Source organism: Chenopodium quinoa, unplaced genomic scaffold (assembly GCF_001683475.1).
Source record: "Chenopodium quinoa cultivar QQ74 unplaced genomic scaffold, ASM168347v1, whole genome shotgun sequence".
Classification (NCBI taxonomy): domain Eukaryota; kingdom Viridiplantae; phylum Streptophyta; class Magnoliopsida; order Caryophyllales; family Amaranthaceae; genus Chenopodium; species Chenopodium quinoa.
Window position 1 is genome coordinate 4924681 of NW_018745684.1, and position 15300 is coordinate 4939980.

The 15300-nt window shown below is 35.3% G+C and overlaps 3 protein-coding genes and 1 non-coding gene across 4 annotated transcripts; 3 read left to right on the top strand and 1 right to left on the bottom strand.

Annotated features, from left to right (window-relative positions):
- Positions 1–1341: 1341 nt before the first annotated feature.
- On the top strand, positions 1342–5702 carry LOC110717815 (FRIGIDA-like protein 5). Its single transcript, XM_021896594.1, has 4 exons — positions 1342–2320; positions 2859–3446; positions 4017–4604; positions 4867–5702. Exons 1-4 carry the CDS (start codon positions 1444–1446, stop codon positions 5460–5462), a joined length of 2649 nt encoding a protein of 882 aa, XP_021752286.1. The 5' UTR covers positions 1342–1443; the 3' UTR covers positions 5463–5702.
- Positions 5703–6388: 686 nt separating this feature from the next.
- TRNAT-UGU lies at positions 6389–6460 on the top strand. The gene has a single exon. It is a non-coding gene; the product is annotated as a tRNA-Thr (tRNA).
- Positions 6461–6838: 378 nt separating this feature from the next.
- Positions 6839–8629, top strand: LOC110718137 (hemK methyltransferase family member 2-like). The gene is given in 3 exon segments (XM_021896934.1): positions 6839–7156; positions 7370–7820; positions 7823–8629. Coding segments are annotated over 2 exon segments (762 nt in total). The 5' UTR covers positions 6839–7156; positions 7370–7388; the 3' UTR covers positions 8153–8629.
- A 483-nt stretch (positions 8630–9112) lies between these two features.
- LOC110717755 (serine/threonine-protein kinase-like protein ACR4) lies at positions 9113–13165 on the bottom strand. Its single transcript, XM_021896519.1, has one exon. The coding sequence runs from the start codon at positions 12267–12269 to the stop codon at positions 9507–9509; it is 2763 nt and encodes a 920-aa protein (XP_021752211.1). The 5' UTR covers positions 12270–13165; the 3' UTR covers positions 9113–9506.
- Between the last annotated feature and the right edge of the window lie 2135 nt (positions 13166–15300).

Consider the following 15300-nt stretch of genomic DNA (forward strand, 5'->3'; position numbering starts at 1 on the left):
TTCCAAACTTAATTCTCTAAGTTCATCACCAAATAATGCCTCCGACGATTGCCAACACCTTAAATGGACATTAAAGGTACATTACCTACATCAAATTTTATTAGTGAGCCATCAAATTAGATTTAAGGTGATAGATGACTTTCTAAATGGACATTGTAAAAATTGGTTGTATCAAAAAAATCAAAAGGCTGATTTATTATTAGAACTGGCGTCACCATCATACAATTAATAGTTTAATACTTCCTCCGTTTATTTTTAGTTGACACGTTTCTGTAGTCACGTTTGTTAATGCACAAATTCAATCATTAATATCTTTAATTACCGATAAGCAGAAATTATAAAAAGTTGATATTTTGATAATATACATTGTGACGAATCAAATAAGATCTCACTTGACTATATTTTTCTTCACATATATATCACAAAACATGGTCAAACGGAGGTGTAAAAATAGTGCTAAAGTCAAAATGTATCAACTAATAAAAAAACGGAGGTATTACTTTTATTACTATTTATTATAACTCGTGCGTAACTCGGGCATTGCACCGAGTTGTTACTATAATTATTCCTTGTGATTTTATGTATTTGATATTTGTAATGTTTTTTTTTTTTTAATTAGATTTTGTGATTTGTAATTATATATATTTATTTTCATGTTTATAACATGGTTGATAATTGGCTTATATAGATTAATGTTGGGCATAATGAGAGGTTGAGTAGGTAACGTGGCATAATGGAAAATGGTCTACAGTACTTGGTACATAAGCGTTCTTGGGAACGCCTTTTAATACATTAGTATTAGTAGGTTAATGTCAAAGTTTCAGACAAAACTAGTACTCTCTTTGTCCCTATTTTTTTGCCCCATTGACTTTTCATAGTCTTTAAGACGCCTCTTAAAACGTATACTTCCTCCGTTTCTTTTTACTTGCAACACACTTTTTAGGCACACAATTTTAGGAGATGATTAGTGAAGGTAAATGAGCGATTTTATCAATATAATTTTAACAAGAGGATTAGAGTTGGATTAGGTATCATGTGTAAAAATTATTTTGAATAATTTGTCTGCTTACAACTTTACATTATTAACTCAACCTCAAAACGCGTGCCACAAGGCTGTATTGCTAGTAAATAAAAACGGAGATAGTATATCTTTATTTCTATACACGTAAAAATAAAAACGTGACATTTATAAAATTTTACAATATAACGAATCTAATAAGATTTTACATAACTGTATATCTCTTATAGGCTAACGGTACTTTATAATTTTGTGGTCAAAGTTCTTAAAATTTGATCTAAAAATTGACAATAGGGCAAAAATAAAGGGAAAAAGGGTGTAGAATGGAGGGAATATTATTATATTAGAATGAGGAAAATGGAGGGAAAAATTAGGGCTCAAAGTTCTTGGATTTAGTTCCTTTTTTATCAATCAAATAATTTACCATGGATTCCTCTGAACAAGTGTATTCCGAAATCAAACTTGCGGAATCCCAAATTCATCAAATTAACAGTAGTTTTCTTGCTCTTCAATTTCAATTTTCACAACAATGGAGAACCCTGCAAAATTCCTTGGGAAAAATCCAATCTTCACTCCGAAATCGTTACAAAGAACTCGAATCAAAAGAAGAAAACCTAAATTCAATCCAGAAATCCATTGAAAATCGTCAAAAAGAAGTTGAATTGAAAGAAAAGCAATTCAATTTTACTGGAAACTTCGTCTGCGATCGATGCAAAACCCTAGGAGTGAAGGTAAGCGAAACGGGTAATGTAGTTGTTAAAATTGAACCTTCAATTGAATTTAGGGGTGAATTTAGTACTGAAGATGCTAGTATTAAGCTTTTTGTTACAATGGATGGAAAAACCCTACAATTGTTTTTGAATGATAGGGTTGATGAACATGAATTTATGGGTGAAGAGGTTAAGAGTGCAATTAAATTATCTAGTGATCCTGCAAAACTTGTGTTAGATGCAATGAAAGGGTTTTTCCCACCCCATTTGAAGAAGGGTAAAGTGGAGTATGATGGGATTGTTGTTAGGAGTAGTTGTGTACTTTTGTTGGAGCAGTTGATGGAATTGAAGCCTGAAATAAAAAAGGCGGTTAGAGAGGAGGCGAGGGCGCTGGCACGAGTGTGGAGGAAGAAAATGAGGGCAGAGAGCGGGAGTTATAAGGTGTTTTTGGGGTTTTTGCTTTTGGTTGATGTGTATTGGTTATGGTGGGATTTCGACAAGGATGATCTCGGGAGTCTGTGTGAGGTTGTTCGGCAGCATAGGGTAGTGGATGAACTAGATTCGAGACTTGGTATCCTTCAAAAGTTTCATGGTGAGCTCTTGATCATTGAAAGCTATTGTTTTTGTAACTCTTTGTTGATTTATTGCATAAAAGTTTATGCACTGCAAATTGGTGAAATGCATGATTTTCTTGGTGTGTTTTGTTCTAATCATATTTTTGTATGGTTGGAAGTTTGCTGACATTATAGAATATAGATTAAGAATGTAGTTACATTGAAGTTGGGAATCAGGGATTCAGGGTTTTGCAAGTATATAAGATTTTTTAGAGAAGGGACAAGTTATTATCTTTTCGTATGTCATACCTGTTTATTTAGTTTAAAGTAAACCGAGCTTATCATCTACTTGGATGCTTTACTCCCATGTTTTAGCTTAGACTGAGAAAATACGAAACATATATTGGATAATTGATATAGCAAAAAAATACTGACATTGCCTTTAAGTAAACTAGACCCTGCATTATTTCCTTCTCATCGTTTGGCTGGTGATACAGATGCTAGTTTTTTAAATTGATAGTACAAAATCAATTTAGAGCATCAGTGCCTTTCTAATTCTTATGTTTCCCTTGCTAGTGAGCAACAGGGCATCACAAGCTCAGAAAAAAGAGACATGTACTCCACCTGTAAAGAATGCATTTGTTTCACCTTCCATGGACTCTTCTGTTGATCTTTCCGCTTTGTGCAAGGAGATGGATGGCAAAATTCTACAAATGTTCTTGAACGATAGGATTGATGAGCAGAATTGTATGGGTGCAGAGGTTCAGAGTGCGCTTCAGTTATCAAGTGATCCTGCAAAACTGGTACTAGATGCCATGGAAGGGTTTTTCCGGCCACATTTGAAGAAGGATGGTATGGAGTATGAAGAGATTGTTGTTAGGAGTAGTTGTGTACTCTTGTTGGAACAGTTAATGGAACTGATGCCTGAAATCAAGAAGGCGGTGAGAGAGGAGGCAAGGTTGTTGGCCTGTGTATGGAGGGAGAAAATGAGAGCCGAGAGTGGGAATTACATGGTGGTAATGGGATTCTTGCTTTTGGTAGCTGTATATTGGCTGTGGTGGGACTTCGACAAGGAGGATCTCAGGAATCTTTGTGAGGTTGTTGGCCAGCACAGAGTGGTAGGTGAACTGCATTCTAGACTTGGTTTTCAGCAAAAGTATGGAGGTAAATTCCCAACCATTGACTTCTTTACCTCTTCGAACTCCTACTTGTATATGTTTATTACATTATAGTTTTTGTACTACTTGTATAATTTAGGTGCATTGCATGAATTTCTTGGTGTGTTTTACTCATTATCTTATATTGACATGGTTGGAACTTGGAAGTTTGTTGGATTTATAGATTATTTACATTGAATTTGAAAATTAGGGTTTTTTTGTGGAGTATTTGAGAATTGCAGCTTCCTTTCCAGTCTTTATTCTCTCAACTCAAGTATGGAAGAATTTAATTTTTCTTTTCATTTTAACTATACCCAAAAATTGCAGCTTAAATTAGACAAGGTTTATCATCTCTTTGGGTGTTGTGCTCCTATTTATCAGCTTAGACTAATATACTTATTGGATATCCAATTTTTAAAACTGAAAGTGATATTAACTTAACTCATCTCTTCATTGTTTGGTTTCTATCTCATACTCTCATCAATTGGCTAGAGATATAATTGCTAGATTTTCTTACATATTATTACTTTTTTTTAGAGCATCATTGTATATCTAATACATATGTTTCACTTGCCAGTGAGCAATGTAGCATCACCTCAGAAAAATGAGCCATATACTCCCCATATGAAGAATGCGTTTGTTTCACCATCCACAGACCCTTCCATTGAGCTTTGCACTTTGTGCAAGGGGATGGATGCAAATGGGTTGAAGTCATATTTAGTCAAGCATGTAAAGGATCTAAAGTTATTCCCCGAGAAGGTTTTGGATTGTCTTCAATGGGCTTCAGATCCTGCAAAGCTTGTTTTAAATGTAGTGCAAGATTTCTATCTAGAAATAGATGAATTTCAGGGCGACACCAACGTTTCATGTTGCAATGTTTTGTTAGAGCAGCTGATGCAACTCTCACCACATATTAATTTTGTGCTGAAAGAAGATATTATTAACTTTGCAGCTTGTTGGAAGGCTAGATTAGCAAAGGAGAGTACCAAGTGCTTCTTTGTTTTTGGCTTTTTGAAGTTCTTAGCTGCCTACAAATTGTCGAGTTCCTTTCAAGCAGATGAAATCCTTGCACTATTTACTACATTCTTTGATAAAGATGATATTTATGAATTTGAACAAATTCCTAGTTTATGTCGTGCTTTGAGTTTGGAAGCAAAGATTCCAGGTAATTTGACCCTCACTCTTTATTGATCTTAAACTAAACTAACTACTTTATACTTTGATGTTTACAATTGCCATGGCTATAATTTTTTCTTCTTTTTGATTGCCAACCAGTGCTGGGACTTGCATGTTTATAATGAGAATTGATTTGTCCTGTACATGCACCTAGCTAGCATTCCATATAACTGTCAAAATATTATCTGCATGATGATATTTTTCAGCAACCTGTTTAATCGATTTTGTGGGTTTTATTTGTTGTTGTGCAGATCTTATCAGATCTCTTATTAAGGAGAATAAGTGGCTTGAGGCTGTTCGCTTTATATGTGCATTTAATCTGGCTGATAAATTCCCTCCGGACCCTCTACTGAAAGCATACTTGGATTACACATATGAAGCTGCATTGAAGACCTGCCAGAACTCCAATAATTCGGTTAAGACACAGAACAAGTGTGCAAAAAAACAAATACGTGCTCTACAAAGTGTAATCAGATGCATTTTTGATTTCAAGTTGGATTCTGAGTACTCACCCATCGACCTTCAACAACGCATTCGGCAACTAGAGCTACAGAAGGAAGAAAGAAATTCCTTAAACCTGGAAAAAGAAAAGGTTGAGAACAAGAAAAAGTTTTCTGCAACAGCTTCTTCTCATGTAGATTCCAAAGGCATGAAGAAACGGGCAGCTTGCTCCACAACTGCCCAAACTCAGTTGCTACAAGGATGTAACCTAGAAAAGCGTCTTCGTTCAGACACTGTTCAAAATTCCATCTTTCCGAATGTATCTATTCCTATGGCTTCCAGCATGAACACCTTGCATCCACCTTCACCAGAATTCTCACAATTTGGCTTGCATGACACTACTTAGGGGATGGCCCAAAATATGGGCTCTGCTGAGCTTGATGCTTCTAAAATGCCCTACAGCAGTATTAGGCCTACTGTAAATCGTACTGGTTTAGACAATAATTTCTCCGGTTATGTCTCTGATTAGTCACATTTTGGTACTCCATCTTCTGCCGAGTACAGTAAAAAGTATTTTCACCCTCCATTGTAAAACCATTCCCTGATTCTGTTTATTGTAGGATAGTTGAAGTTTTTTTGCTTAAAATATCTCAATTCCTCCAATTTGTGAATGGTGTCCTTTTGGGTATTTAGGATATTTAGCTGAATTTCGTATCTTTTTAAAGTAATTAGATAGTTTTTGCTCAAGCCGTACATTTGTAAATGGGTAACACCCCCCTGGTGCTCATTTTGGTACAGGCCTGTTTGTAATCCCAGATAAACATATATATTGCATCAAGTTCTTGGCAAACTGCTTTTGATTTTGAAAGAGATAATGTCTGACTTGCCTTAAGCCAACTATATGCATGGTTTCAGCATTTTTGCCCGTCTGATTCCATCTCCTTACTATCAGCAACAGTAAGCATAGTTATTTGTATCAAGAATTTGCTCCATCTCTTATCCTATAACTTTAAAGCTTTTTCGACGTGATTAGGTGAATAGGGTAAAAATAGTTCCTTCAATGGTCTATTTGTAATATAGTTCCATTTTACTAACTCTTATTATGTCGCGCTAATGTATACTCTTCAGATATTCACATTGGTTGCATAAACTAGGGGCATTTTTGAAAATATTCTTATGATTATTATCATAGTTTCTTGAACAATAATGCGCAGTTAAGAAGACCTAATACTGCTGTATGGAAACATAGAAAGAGAAAAAAACCAAAGAATTGAAACAGATTTTGAATTTGTTTAGAATAAATAAGACAAAAACCTCAAGTTTAACATCAACGCCCTTATAGCTCAGTGGTAGAGCGTCAGTCTTGTAAACTGAAGGTCCGTAGTTCGATCCTGCGTGAGGGCATTTTTCCATTTATTTGGCTTTTTTTTTTTGAAAAAAAAAATTACATTTTTGATGATGAATTAGTACTCCCTCTATAGAAATCATTGAATTTTAACTTGGAAATAATTGTTGAGTAAAGATTATTTTCGGTTGGTCAAAGTTCGGGAATAAGATCACGCGCGAGTAATGTAAAAGCATGATTAAGATCAGGTGCGAGTAATATAAAGAGCATGTATCTGATTAAATCGCATTGTCGTGTATGATATATTCATAATATAATTGTTGAGTAAGGATTATTTTCGGTCGACCAAAGTTCGAGAATAAGATCACGTACTAATAATAAAAATAACATATAGTTGATTAAACCGTGTTGTCGTATATCATATTCTCAAAAATAAGATCTACTCACAAAGTTCGACTAAAAAGTTCGATCCGTGGCAGTATTATATATTGCTGATTTCATAACCTAACACCTAACTTAAGTGGTTAAAAGACTTTAAGACCTAGCCAGTAACCATCACACCCTCTTTTTGCAATCAGTCTATCCTGGTTCGACAATACAGCATATGTAACTGGAAAAAAAAAATTAGGGTTTAATAACTTTCAATTTCCTGTAATTTTTCTCAACTTGCAACCCTAATTTAATTTGGGGCTTTTGATTTTCGCTGAATTCAGCAACCATCTGCAACATTCTCATCACCCAATTCACTTCTGACGGTAATTAATTGCTCTTGAATTGCATTTTAATTTTTGATTTATATGCTGATTTTGGTAGTTATTAAACAGTTAAATCTACACTAATTAAGATCGTAGAACATTGCCTATTTTTTTGTTAAATCGTTTTGTTGTTCGTTTAATCCAAAATGCAGCTATAAACTTCTGTAATTTTTTATTATAATTTGCCAATTTCTGGATTTTGTTCATTAGCAGGTGAAATTAATTTGTGATCATGACCTCGAAAATCGCCGATATTCGTCTTGTTGCTTCTCACCCTGAAGTTTATGAACCCTGTGATGATTCATTTGCTCTAGTAGATGCTCTTTTAGCTGATCGAATGAATTTGCTACAACTTGAACCAACAATGTGTTTAGAAATAGGATGTGGTAGTGGTTATGTGATCACATCTTTAGCCTTAATGTTGGGGCAAGATACTAATAGTAGTGTACATTGTTTTGCAACTGATATTAATCCGGATGCGGTTGAGGTAACCTTGGCGACATTAAAGGCTCATGGGGTTCACGCCGAGGTTATGAACATGGATATTGCCTCAGCGTTGGAGGACCGCCTTGCGGGGTTGGTGGATGTGGTGGTTGTGAACCCCCCGTATGTTCCGACCCCTGAGGATGAAGTGGGGGCTGGTGGGATTGTTGCTGCGTGGGCGGGGGGGGGGAGGATGGGAGGAGTGTGATTGATAGGATATTACCTGTTGCTGATAAGCTTTTGTCTGAGAAGGGTTGGTTGTATATGCTTACTCTTGCTGCTAATAAGCCGTCAGAGTTGTGTGGGTTGATGAGAAAGAAAGGGTATGCGTCGAAGATTATAGTTCAAAGGTCGACTGAGGAAGAGAGTCTTCATGTTATTAAGTTCTGGCGTGATCCTGATAGTGAAGTTCAGATTAAGAAGGCAATGGCTAACAGAGGAAGTCCGACATCAATTTTCTCCAGATTGTCACGCTTGTCGTTCTCAGGGCATGGGAATGCTAATTCTAAGTAATCAATGGCTAGGTAGCAGAACCTACAACTACCATATGGATGAAATCATGAATGTTTGCCTCTATTGATAATGTCATTGGCAAAGTTTTCTTTTATCTGAGAAAAGATCAAGGAAGACTGAAACTTTCGACTGAGTTCAATGACAGATATTTTGGGTTGGTTCAGTGATAAGCAATAATCACTGCAAAGACCATGTGTGAGTTGAATTGCAGAAAATTACAGCATCGACCAGCAATCCAGCATCACTCTGGATTTGCAACATCACAGCTGCTAATTAACATGCTTATAATGTACACTCTGAACTACTTTGCGAGTTTGTATACCTCAGAAAGAGAGTTGCTTGTATGAGAGATTGGGAATGTTGGGGAACCCAGGATCCTTAATTGCTTGCTTTCTTTGCAACTTGTTGCAGCATAAAGGCTGTCGATGAAACATAGGCCAGTAGAATTTTCATGCTATATTTACTTTCATCGTCTTCCATCTCCCCTCTAAATCGAATACTCATATATCTTTCCTCTAAATCAAACATATTACCATTTTCCACTTGCAAGTTAAATACTTCCTCCGTTCTTTTTTTATTGCATCATAGGGATTTTAAAGGCAAAATTTGGTAGTGGGAAAAAGTAAGAGAGAGAAACGTAAAAATACAAAATTGTCCATGTAATGTAAAGATTAAATTAAAAGTGTGAAAAAGTAAGGGTATGTTGGGTACTTGCAGTGTGAACATAGATATTTTTTGTCCTAAAATGGAAGTCATGTAATATTTGTGAAACTTCCCTAAAAGGCAAGTGATGCGAAAGAACGGAGGAAGTATTAAGTATGAATTGTTATCTGGCAGATAATAGAGAAGTGATTGCATTAAAAATTATGAATACATTAAGTTGCTATTTGAACGTTAAGAATTTTTACTACTCATATTGTTTTTTCTGTACACAAACCTGAATCAGATTAATTTGCAACAGATGCATAAATTGCAGCTTATATCTGTGTTTTGAGCTGCTTAACTTAAACATCAGAGTGCCCTACATCAAAGCCATAAATTAATGTCAGAAGATCTGTCCTGTAATAAAGGGAAAAAATGAAGGTGATATAGGAGTAATTTAAACTATGTTTCCTATCAGTTTGGGAAGTGAATAGCTGGTGGGCTCAAATGCTCAATACTACAGTTGAATCTGCTAGTAGGGCATGCATTTATGAAATCTAAAGGTAACATTTTTTCTCTAAAAAATTACATTAGGCTTCCCCATTCTTCTTTACATTTTTAAAAAAAATTGGATTAAATCATGATAGTTATGCGAAAACAATCAACCAAACTCTCCCCTAAATCTGGTGTTTTGCATATATAGTCATCAATCCTAGAAATTATGCTTCAGGAACAAACTTTCCTGTGGAGAAGCAGGACCAATTTCTTCTTCCAAACTATTTAATCCCTCTGCACCATTTCTTCCACTGCCCACGTTTTTGGCCTCGGGATTCTTTGCATTTTCAACATCAGCTTCAGAAACAGAAGACTTTCTTCTCTGAGAGGAAGTGACACTAGGAAATGTAATCCATGAAGGAGCTCTAAACTCAAACCTCTGATCCTCAGCTGAACCTATATCGGTTTCTGAGGGGTTTGAAGATCTTTGAGATGATTTCTTATGCATTCTGCTGCTTCCTAAAACTACCTCTGTTGGTAGAATAGGCTGCTCACTACAAGGGGTACCCATAAGAAGAGCAAGGGCTCGTTCTAAAGCTGTCGTGACTTTGTCCATTGACGGTCTATCTTTCCCTCTCATTCTCACACATTTACAAGCCACATTCGCTATTCTTCTGAGTGCTTCAATTTCCGAGGGAGGTTTCAAAATGGGATCTAAAAGAGCTGATATATCTCCTGCTTTAATCAAAGGAACTGCCCATTCAACTATATTACCTTCTTCAAACTGCATATCTATGGCCTTTCTACCACTAAGTATTTCCAAGAGCAGAACACCAAAGCTATACACATCAGATTTAGTTGTTAGGTAGTGAAGTCTGTAGTATTCAGGGTCAAGGTACCCCAGAGTTCCAGCTGGTAGCTCAGCTAAGGGGGAACTGCTGTCTACAGGGCCGAGGAGAGAGAGTCCAAAATCAGCCACTCGTGCATTGTGCTCTTCATCAATGAGAATGTTTGAAGATTTTATGTCTCGGTGTATCACAGGAGGACAAGCATAACCATGCAAGTATTCGATTCCTCGTGATGCTTGAACAGCTATGGTGACTCTGCGAACCCAATCTAATTGCTCCTTCAGTGACTTGTCTTTCCCATGGAGGTGTTGGTGTAATGACCCATGAGCCATGTACTCATAAACCAAGAGCCTTTCTCCTCCTTCTTCGCAGTATCCTAGCAGGTTGAGGAGATGGGCATGGTTTAACCTTGACAACAAATCAAGTTCTGTGTGAAACTCTTTTGAGTTCTTCTTTTGGTCAGAAGTCATTATAGCCCTCTTAACAGCTACTACTGTTCCATCCTTCAAGACTCCTTTGAAAACACATGAGAAACTTCCTCTACCCACTATTGACTCCTCTTTGAATCCACTGGTGGCCTTTTCAAGCTCTTCATAGGAAAAAACTTTAGCTCTTCTGATCTTCAGCTCCTCCATGTCAGGCCTTATCTTCGGATTATCTCTAGAAGATCCATTGTTTCCTCCATTTTTCTTCGAATTCCAAACCCTGCTTGCTGAGCATTGACAGTTTCGAAGCTTGTATCGAACATATAGAATTGCCAATAAAGACACTACTATAGCCAAGAAGAGAGCAAAAACCACCTCTGCAACTATGATTGGAATCTGAATTGCCCAAAACTTCACATTTTTCTTCCCACCAAAATTACCTGAACTAGCAATGGCGGAACAATTTGAAATGCAGTCAGACGACACACAACTTGAACAGTTATATGCACATGACTTAATGTCAAATTGTTGAGAACATCCACCTTTGAGATACATATCCTTGGGACAATTATTCAAACAAGGCAGACATATATGAGTATTTGGGTTTCTGCAGGTTGCTTGGCCTTGTTTAAATTCATAATGACCATCAGTGCATGGCTCAGACTGGCATCTTCCAGGAGTGGCCGCGAATGGAACAGTGGCAGGAAACCCGAATCCCCAACACATAGGCGATAAAGACTTTTCAATTAGTATTCCGCAAGCAAAATAGTCTCCAGCAGCAATGGTGTAAACCTTGGCCTTCTTGGGAGGTTTAGTAGCTTGTCGCATGATAAAACCCCAACAAACCACCCCACGATCTAAACCCCTAATTCCACAGGCTTGGAATTTTCCCCCAATAATGGAAAGCATTGAATCTTTTGGAGGAATATTCACATTGCCATTTCCTGAATAACCAGCTGCGATCTCTTCTTCAATGTTACCGCTACTTCCCCAACAAGAAGCCCTAGAATCAACTCCTTCCAGGATGCCACAAACATGATATCCACCAGCTGCAATCATCTGAAACCGCGAATTCTTAGGTAGCAGGCTAATCACATGACTGCTAGTCTCATCACCCCAACAGAATACAGTTCTATTTTCAGCAAATAACCCACAATTGAATTCAGAACCAGAAGAAATAGACTTAATTTGCCCACCAAAAACATAATTCTTAGTCATGTTATAACCCCAACAATCAACCAAAGAAGTGTTCCTAAGATCTCCTGTCAAGGGTGTCCTTAAACCACACAAATGGTTATCACCTGCACTAATTTCAACATATCGAGCACCCGGTTTCATGGGTTGAGGAACACCAATTCGAACAAACCCACTATCCCCCCAACAATAAGGCTGATATGAGTCCATTAGAAGTCCACAAACAAACCCATCACCCCCAGTTAAACCCAGGAAACTGAGATGTATTGGAGTTCCATAAATTATAGCATTATTTGCACCATAACAGGTTGCAGAATTGGACCCATCTGATTTCAACCCACAAAAAACAGGACCATTCTCACCATATGAAACAGCAATAGAAGACATTGAACCTAAACCAGAAACCAACCACCAGAAATCTGAATAAACTATAGCAAACACCAAAAACTTTGCTACAAATTTCAACACCCATGAATTCAAACATATTATTAAACACCTGGTGGGTTCCATCATACAACAAAACTAGGTCACAAAATTATGCTTTCGGAAGAGAAAAACCCCATTATCAATCTTGTCTCCTAAGCAACATGAACAGCAAACCCATTTCCTAAATTTAACAGCAGAAAAGTATTTTTACCTCAGGTGCAGAAAAAACCCCAGTACAAATTCTTCCTTTCTTCCACATTTCTGAAGCTCAAATGGTAAAAAGTTGGCAAAACCCCAGATTCAAAACCTCATTTTTAACCCTTTCTAACACTCAAATGGGTAAAATATGACAGTGCAACTCTGAAAGATTGGATTTTGCAAAGTGGGTTGAAGAAAGTTTCACCTTTTTGGATAAAAAAGTGTAAAAACCAGAACTTTAATGGAGTCTTGATAAGTTGAGCAATTCATGATGATCAATGCACCATAAATTTACCAAGAAAGGGGTAAATTTTGCACCTAACTTGTGTACTACTAAGAGGGGTTGCTGGGAAGAATTCACAAGAATGAAAGAGAGGAATGAATTTGCTGCCACAGAAGAAGTGAGAGAGAGAAGAAGGAAGAGAGAGAAAGTAGAGAGAGAAAGTTGAGTAATAAATGAGAAGAGAGCAATGCAGGTTCTCAAAACGGGCAGGAGGTGTAGGTGAAGACATTAAATGAGGAAGTTAATACAAAAGGAAATTTTATTTTTTATAATTAATTTAATTTTTTGGGGGAATTTTTTGATTGATTTTTGCCTAGATTCCTGCACACATGGGCTCTTTGAATTTTTTTATTTGAAAAAATTTAAAATTTAAGGGAGAAAGAAAAACCTTCTCAATCTTTCATAAATTCTGTGTTTTTCTGCTGTAATATGCAATGAGTGAGCTCTAAGGTATCCACTCTACTAATACAGTAGTACTGTATAAAATTAGAATTTGCAATTTGAGATTTTTTTTTTTTTTTTTTTTTGGGGGGGGGGGGGGGGTTGAGGATTATGCAATGTTTATTAAAGGATGGTGTTCGTATACTCTTTTCATCCCTCAATGTTTACCCTATTCAATATTAATGATTTTTAAGAAATAAGTTTGACTGGTAATATCTTTAATTATATGTTTGTAAAAAAAAATTTAAAAAAAATTTTTGTTACTGAACGCCCCGAGGCGTTGGATAAACATTTAAAATATTTCTTAAGATAGTATTAATTTAGGAATGCATGTCAAAATCATGTTTCGATTGGTGTAATTAATGTTCATTTTAATTCATTATCTTTTATTTTAGTTATCTTATCCAACGCCCCCAGGACGTTCATTAGCTTTTGCCTAATTGTTAATGTATGGTTAAATATCGTAAACTTAACTTTGAATTTTGAAATAGCAAATGTAACATACATACACCAAAGGATGGAGGGAGTACTGATGTGAATCAGAAAATGTAGGTATGATATAACTGTCAAAAACTTAATTGCTAAGTTAGCTAGCAAATTTCCATTAAAAAAGTTAGCTAGCAATTCTTTCTATAAGGAGAGATGGGATGCTAACTATTCTCATATTTCGTCCTCTATTAAATACTATGTGTATTTGCAATGAAAAAGTCTTAAATAAGACCAAGTTATAGTTCATACTAATTATGATGGAATGACAAATGTCAAAACGGACGTACTACGTTTTCTCCAACTCAATTACGGAGGAGAATGAAGTTTATTGTGTAAATCCTTAATTGAATTGTAAGCCTTTGATTTATTTGTTTTCATATTGTTTGTGTCCCCGTAATAGAGTGTGATATGCCATTAATTATCTAATCCCATTCAATATGATGATGATGAAAAGCAAGTAACATACTATAGTGGATTGAAAAAATTAATTGGATTTGATTAGAATATATTGTTAATAAACGGATAGAGAAACTAACCCAAAAATTTGAACTCTTAATCCTTGTGCAAAATATTACGAGAAGATAGAGAATTGAAACATAAGAGGTAAAATGAGTAAAGTACGGAGTATTATAATGCGGTGAAAGAAAAATTTATTATTCATGAAGTATCAAGTATATAAAATCATAAAATATATACATTTATGAATAGAAGGAGTAATATAACCAATTGTTACTATGTAGTTAAATTAGTCTCAAATTTTTATTAAAAATAAATTTACGTAGTTATATAGAATAAAAAGTGAATTTAATAGAATAATTTGAATAATATAAATTTATTATTGAATTTTGTATCACAAAAAATTAAAATTCTAAGCGAGAAGATCAATATAAAGTGGAAGAATTACATTTTTTAAATTAATATGCACATTATTGACCTAACTAAAATGGTATGGAGTAAATGGTATGGAGTAAATGGTATTGCGTTGCATTAAAAAAAAAAATACTCCGTACGAAACAAAGTATATACAAGTAATATTCCCTCTGTCACTATTTTTTTGCCTTGTTTGACTGTGCACGGTTTCCAAAACACGTATTAAAACGTCTATATTTTATTTTCATACAAGTAAAAATTATAAAAAAGGTGTTTTTTTTTTTGAAACAATTAAAAAAAAAAAAGAGGTGATTTTAATAAAATATATAATGAGACAAATCTAACAAGACTACTCATTAGTCATGACTAAATTATCTTTGATTAACGGTAATTTATGGTTAAAGTTTTCAAATTTTAACCCCAAGAATGACAATAGGGCAAAAATAAAAGATGGAGGGAGTACAACCTTTAGTGTTGCACGTAAATGTTTAAATGCATTTTCTAAATTAATAAATACATTGATTGGTATTGTTTGATTACACTTAATATTTTCACTTTATATTAACTTTACGAAACCAAAAGAGATGTATAATGCGTATATCATTTATTTTATGCATAAATGCAATACTAATAAATACTTTGAAAATAACGTTATTAGGGCATCCACGATAATGGGCAAAGCAGATTACATTTTTTGGTAGCTAGATTTAGTGTACCCTTGTTTGTATGGCCACATCAAATATTATGAGTTAGATACAACAACAATAGGGACTCCGCGAGATCTATGAGTATTTACGACATTTATTTAATTTATGAGGAGCAATAAATTATCATAAA

What these genes read in the sequence shown, in the direction of transcription:
- LOC110717815 (XM_021896594.1), top strand. Translation starts at nt 1,444, where the DNA reads ATGGATTCCTCTGAACAAGTGTATTCCGAAATCAAACTTGCGGAATCC. An exon ending in TTTTCAGCAAAAGTATGGAG is followed by an intron (nt 3,447 to 4,016) that starts GTAAATTCCCAA and finishes TTCACTTGCCAG; the next exon opens with TGAGCAATGTAGCATCACCT. An exon ending in TTTGGAAGCAAAGATTCCAG is followed by an intron (nt 4,605 to 4,866) that starts GTAATTTGACCC and finishes GTTGTTGTGCAG; the next exon opens with ATCTTATCAGATCTCTTATT.
- LOC110717755 (XM_021896519.1), bottom strand. Translation starts at nt 12,269, where the DNA reads ATGATGGAACCCACCAGGTGTTTAATAATATGTTTGAATTCATGGGTG.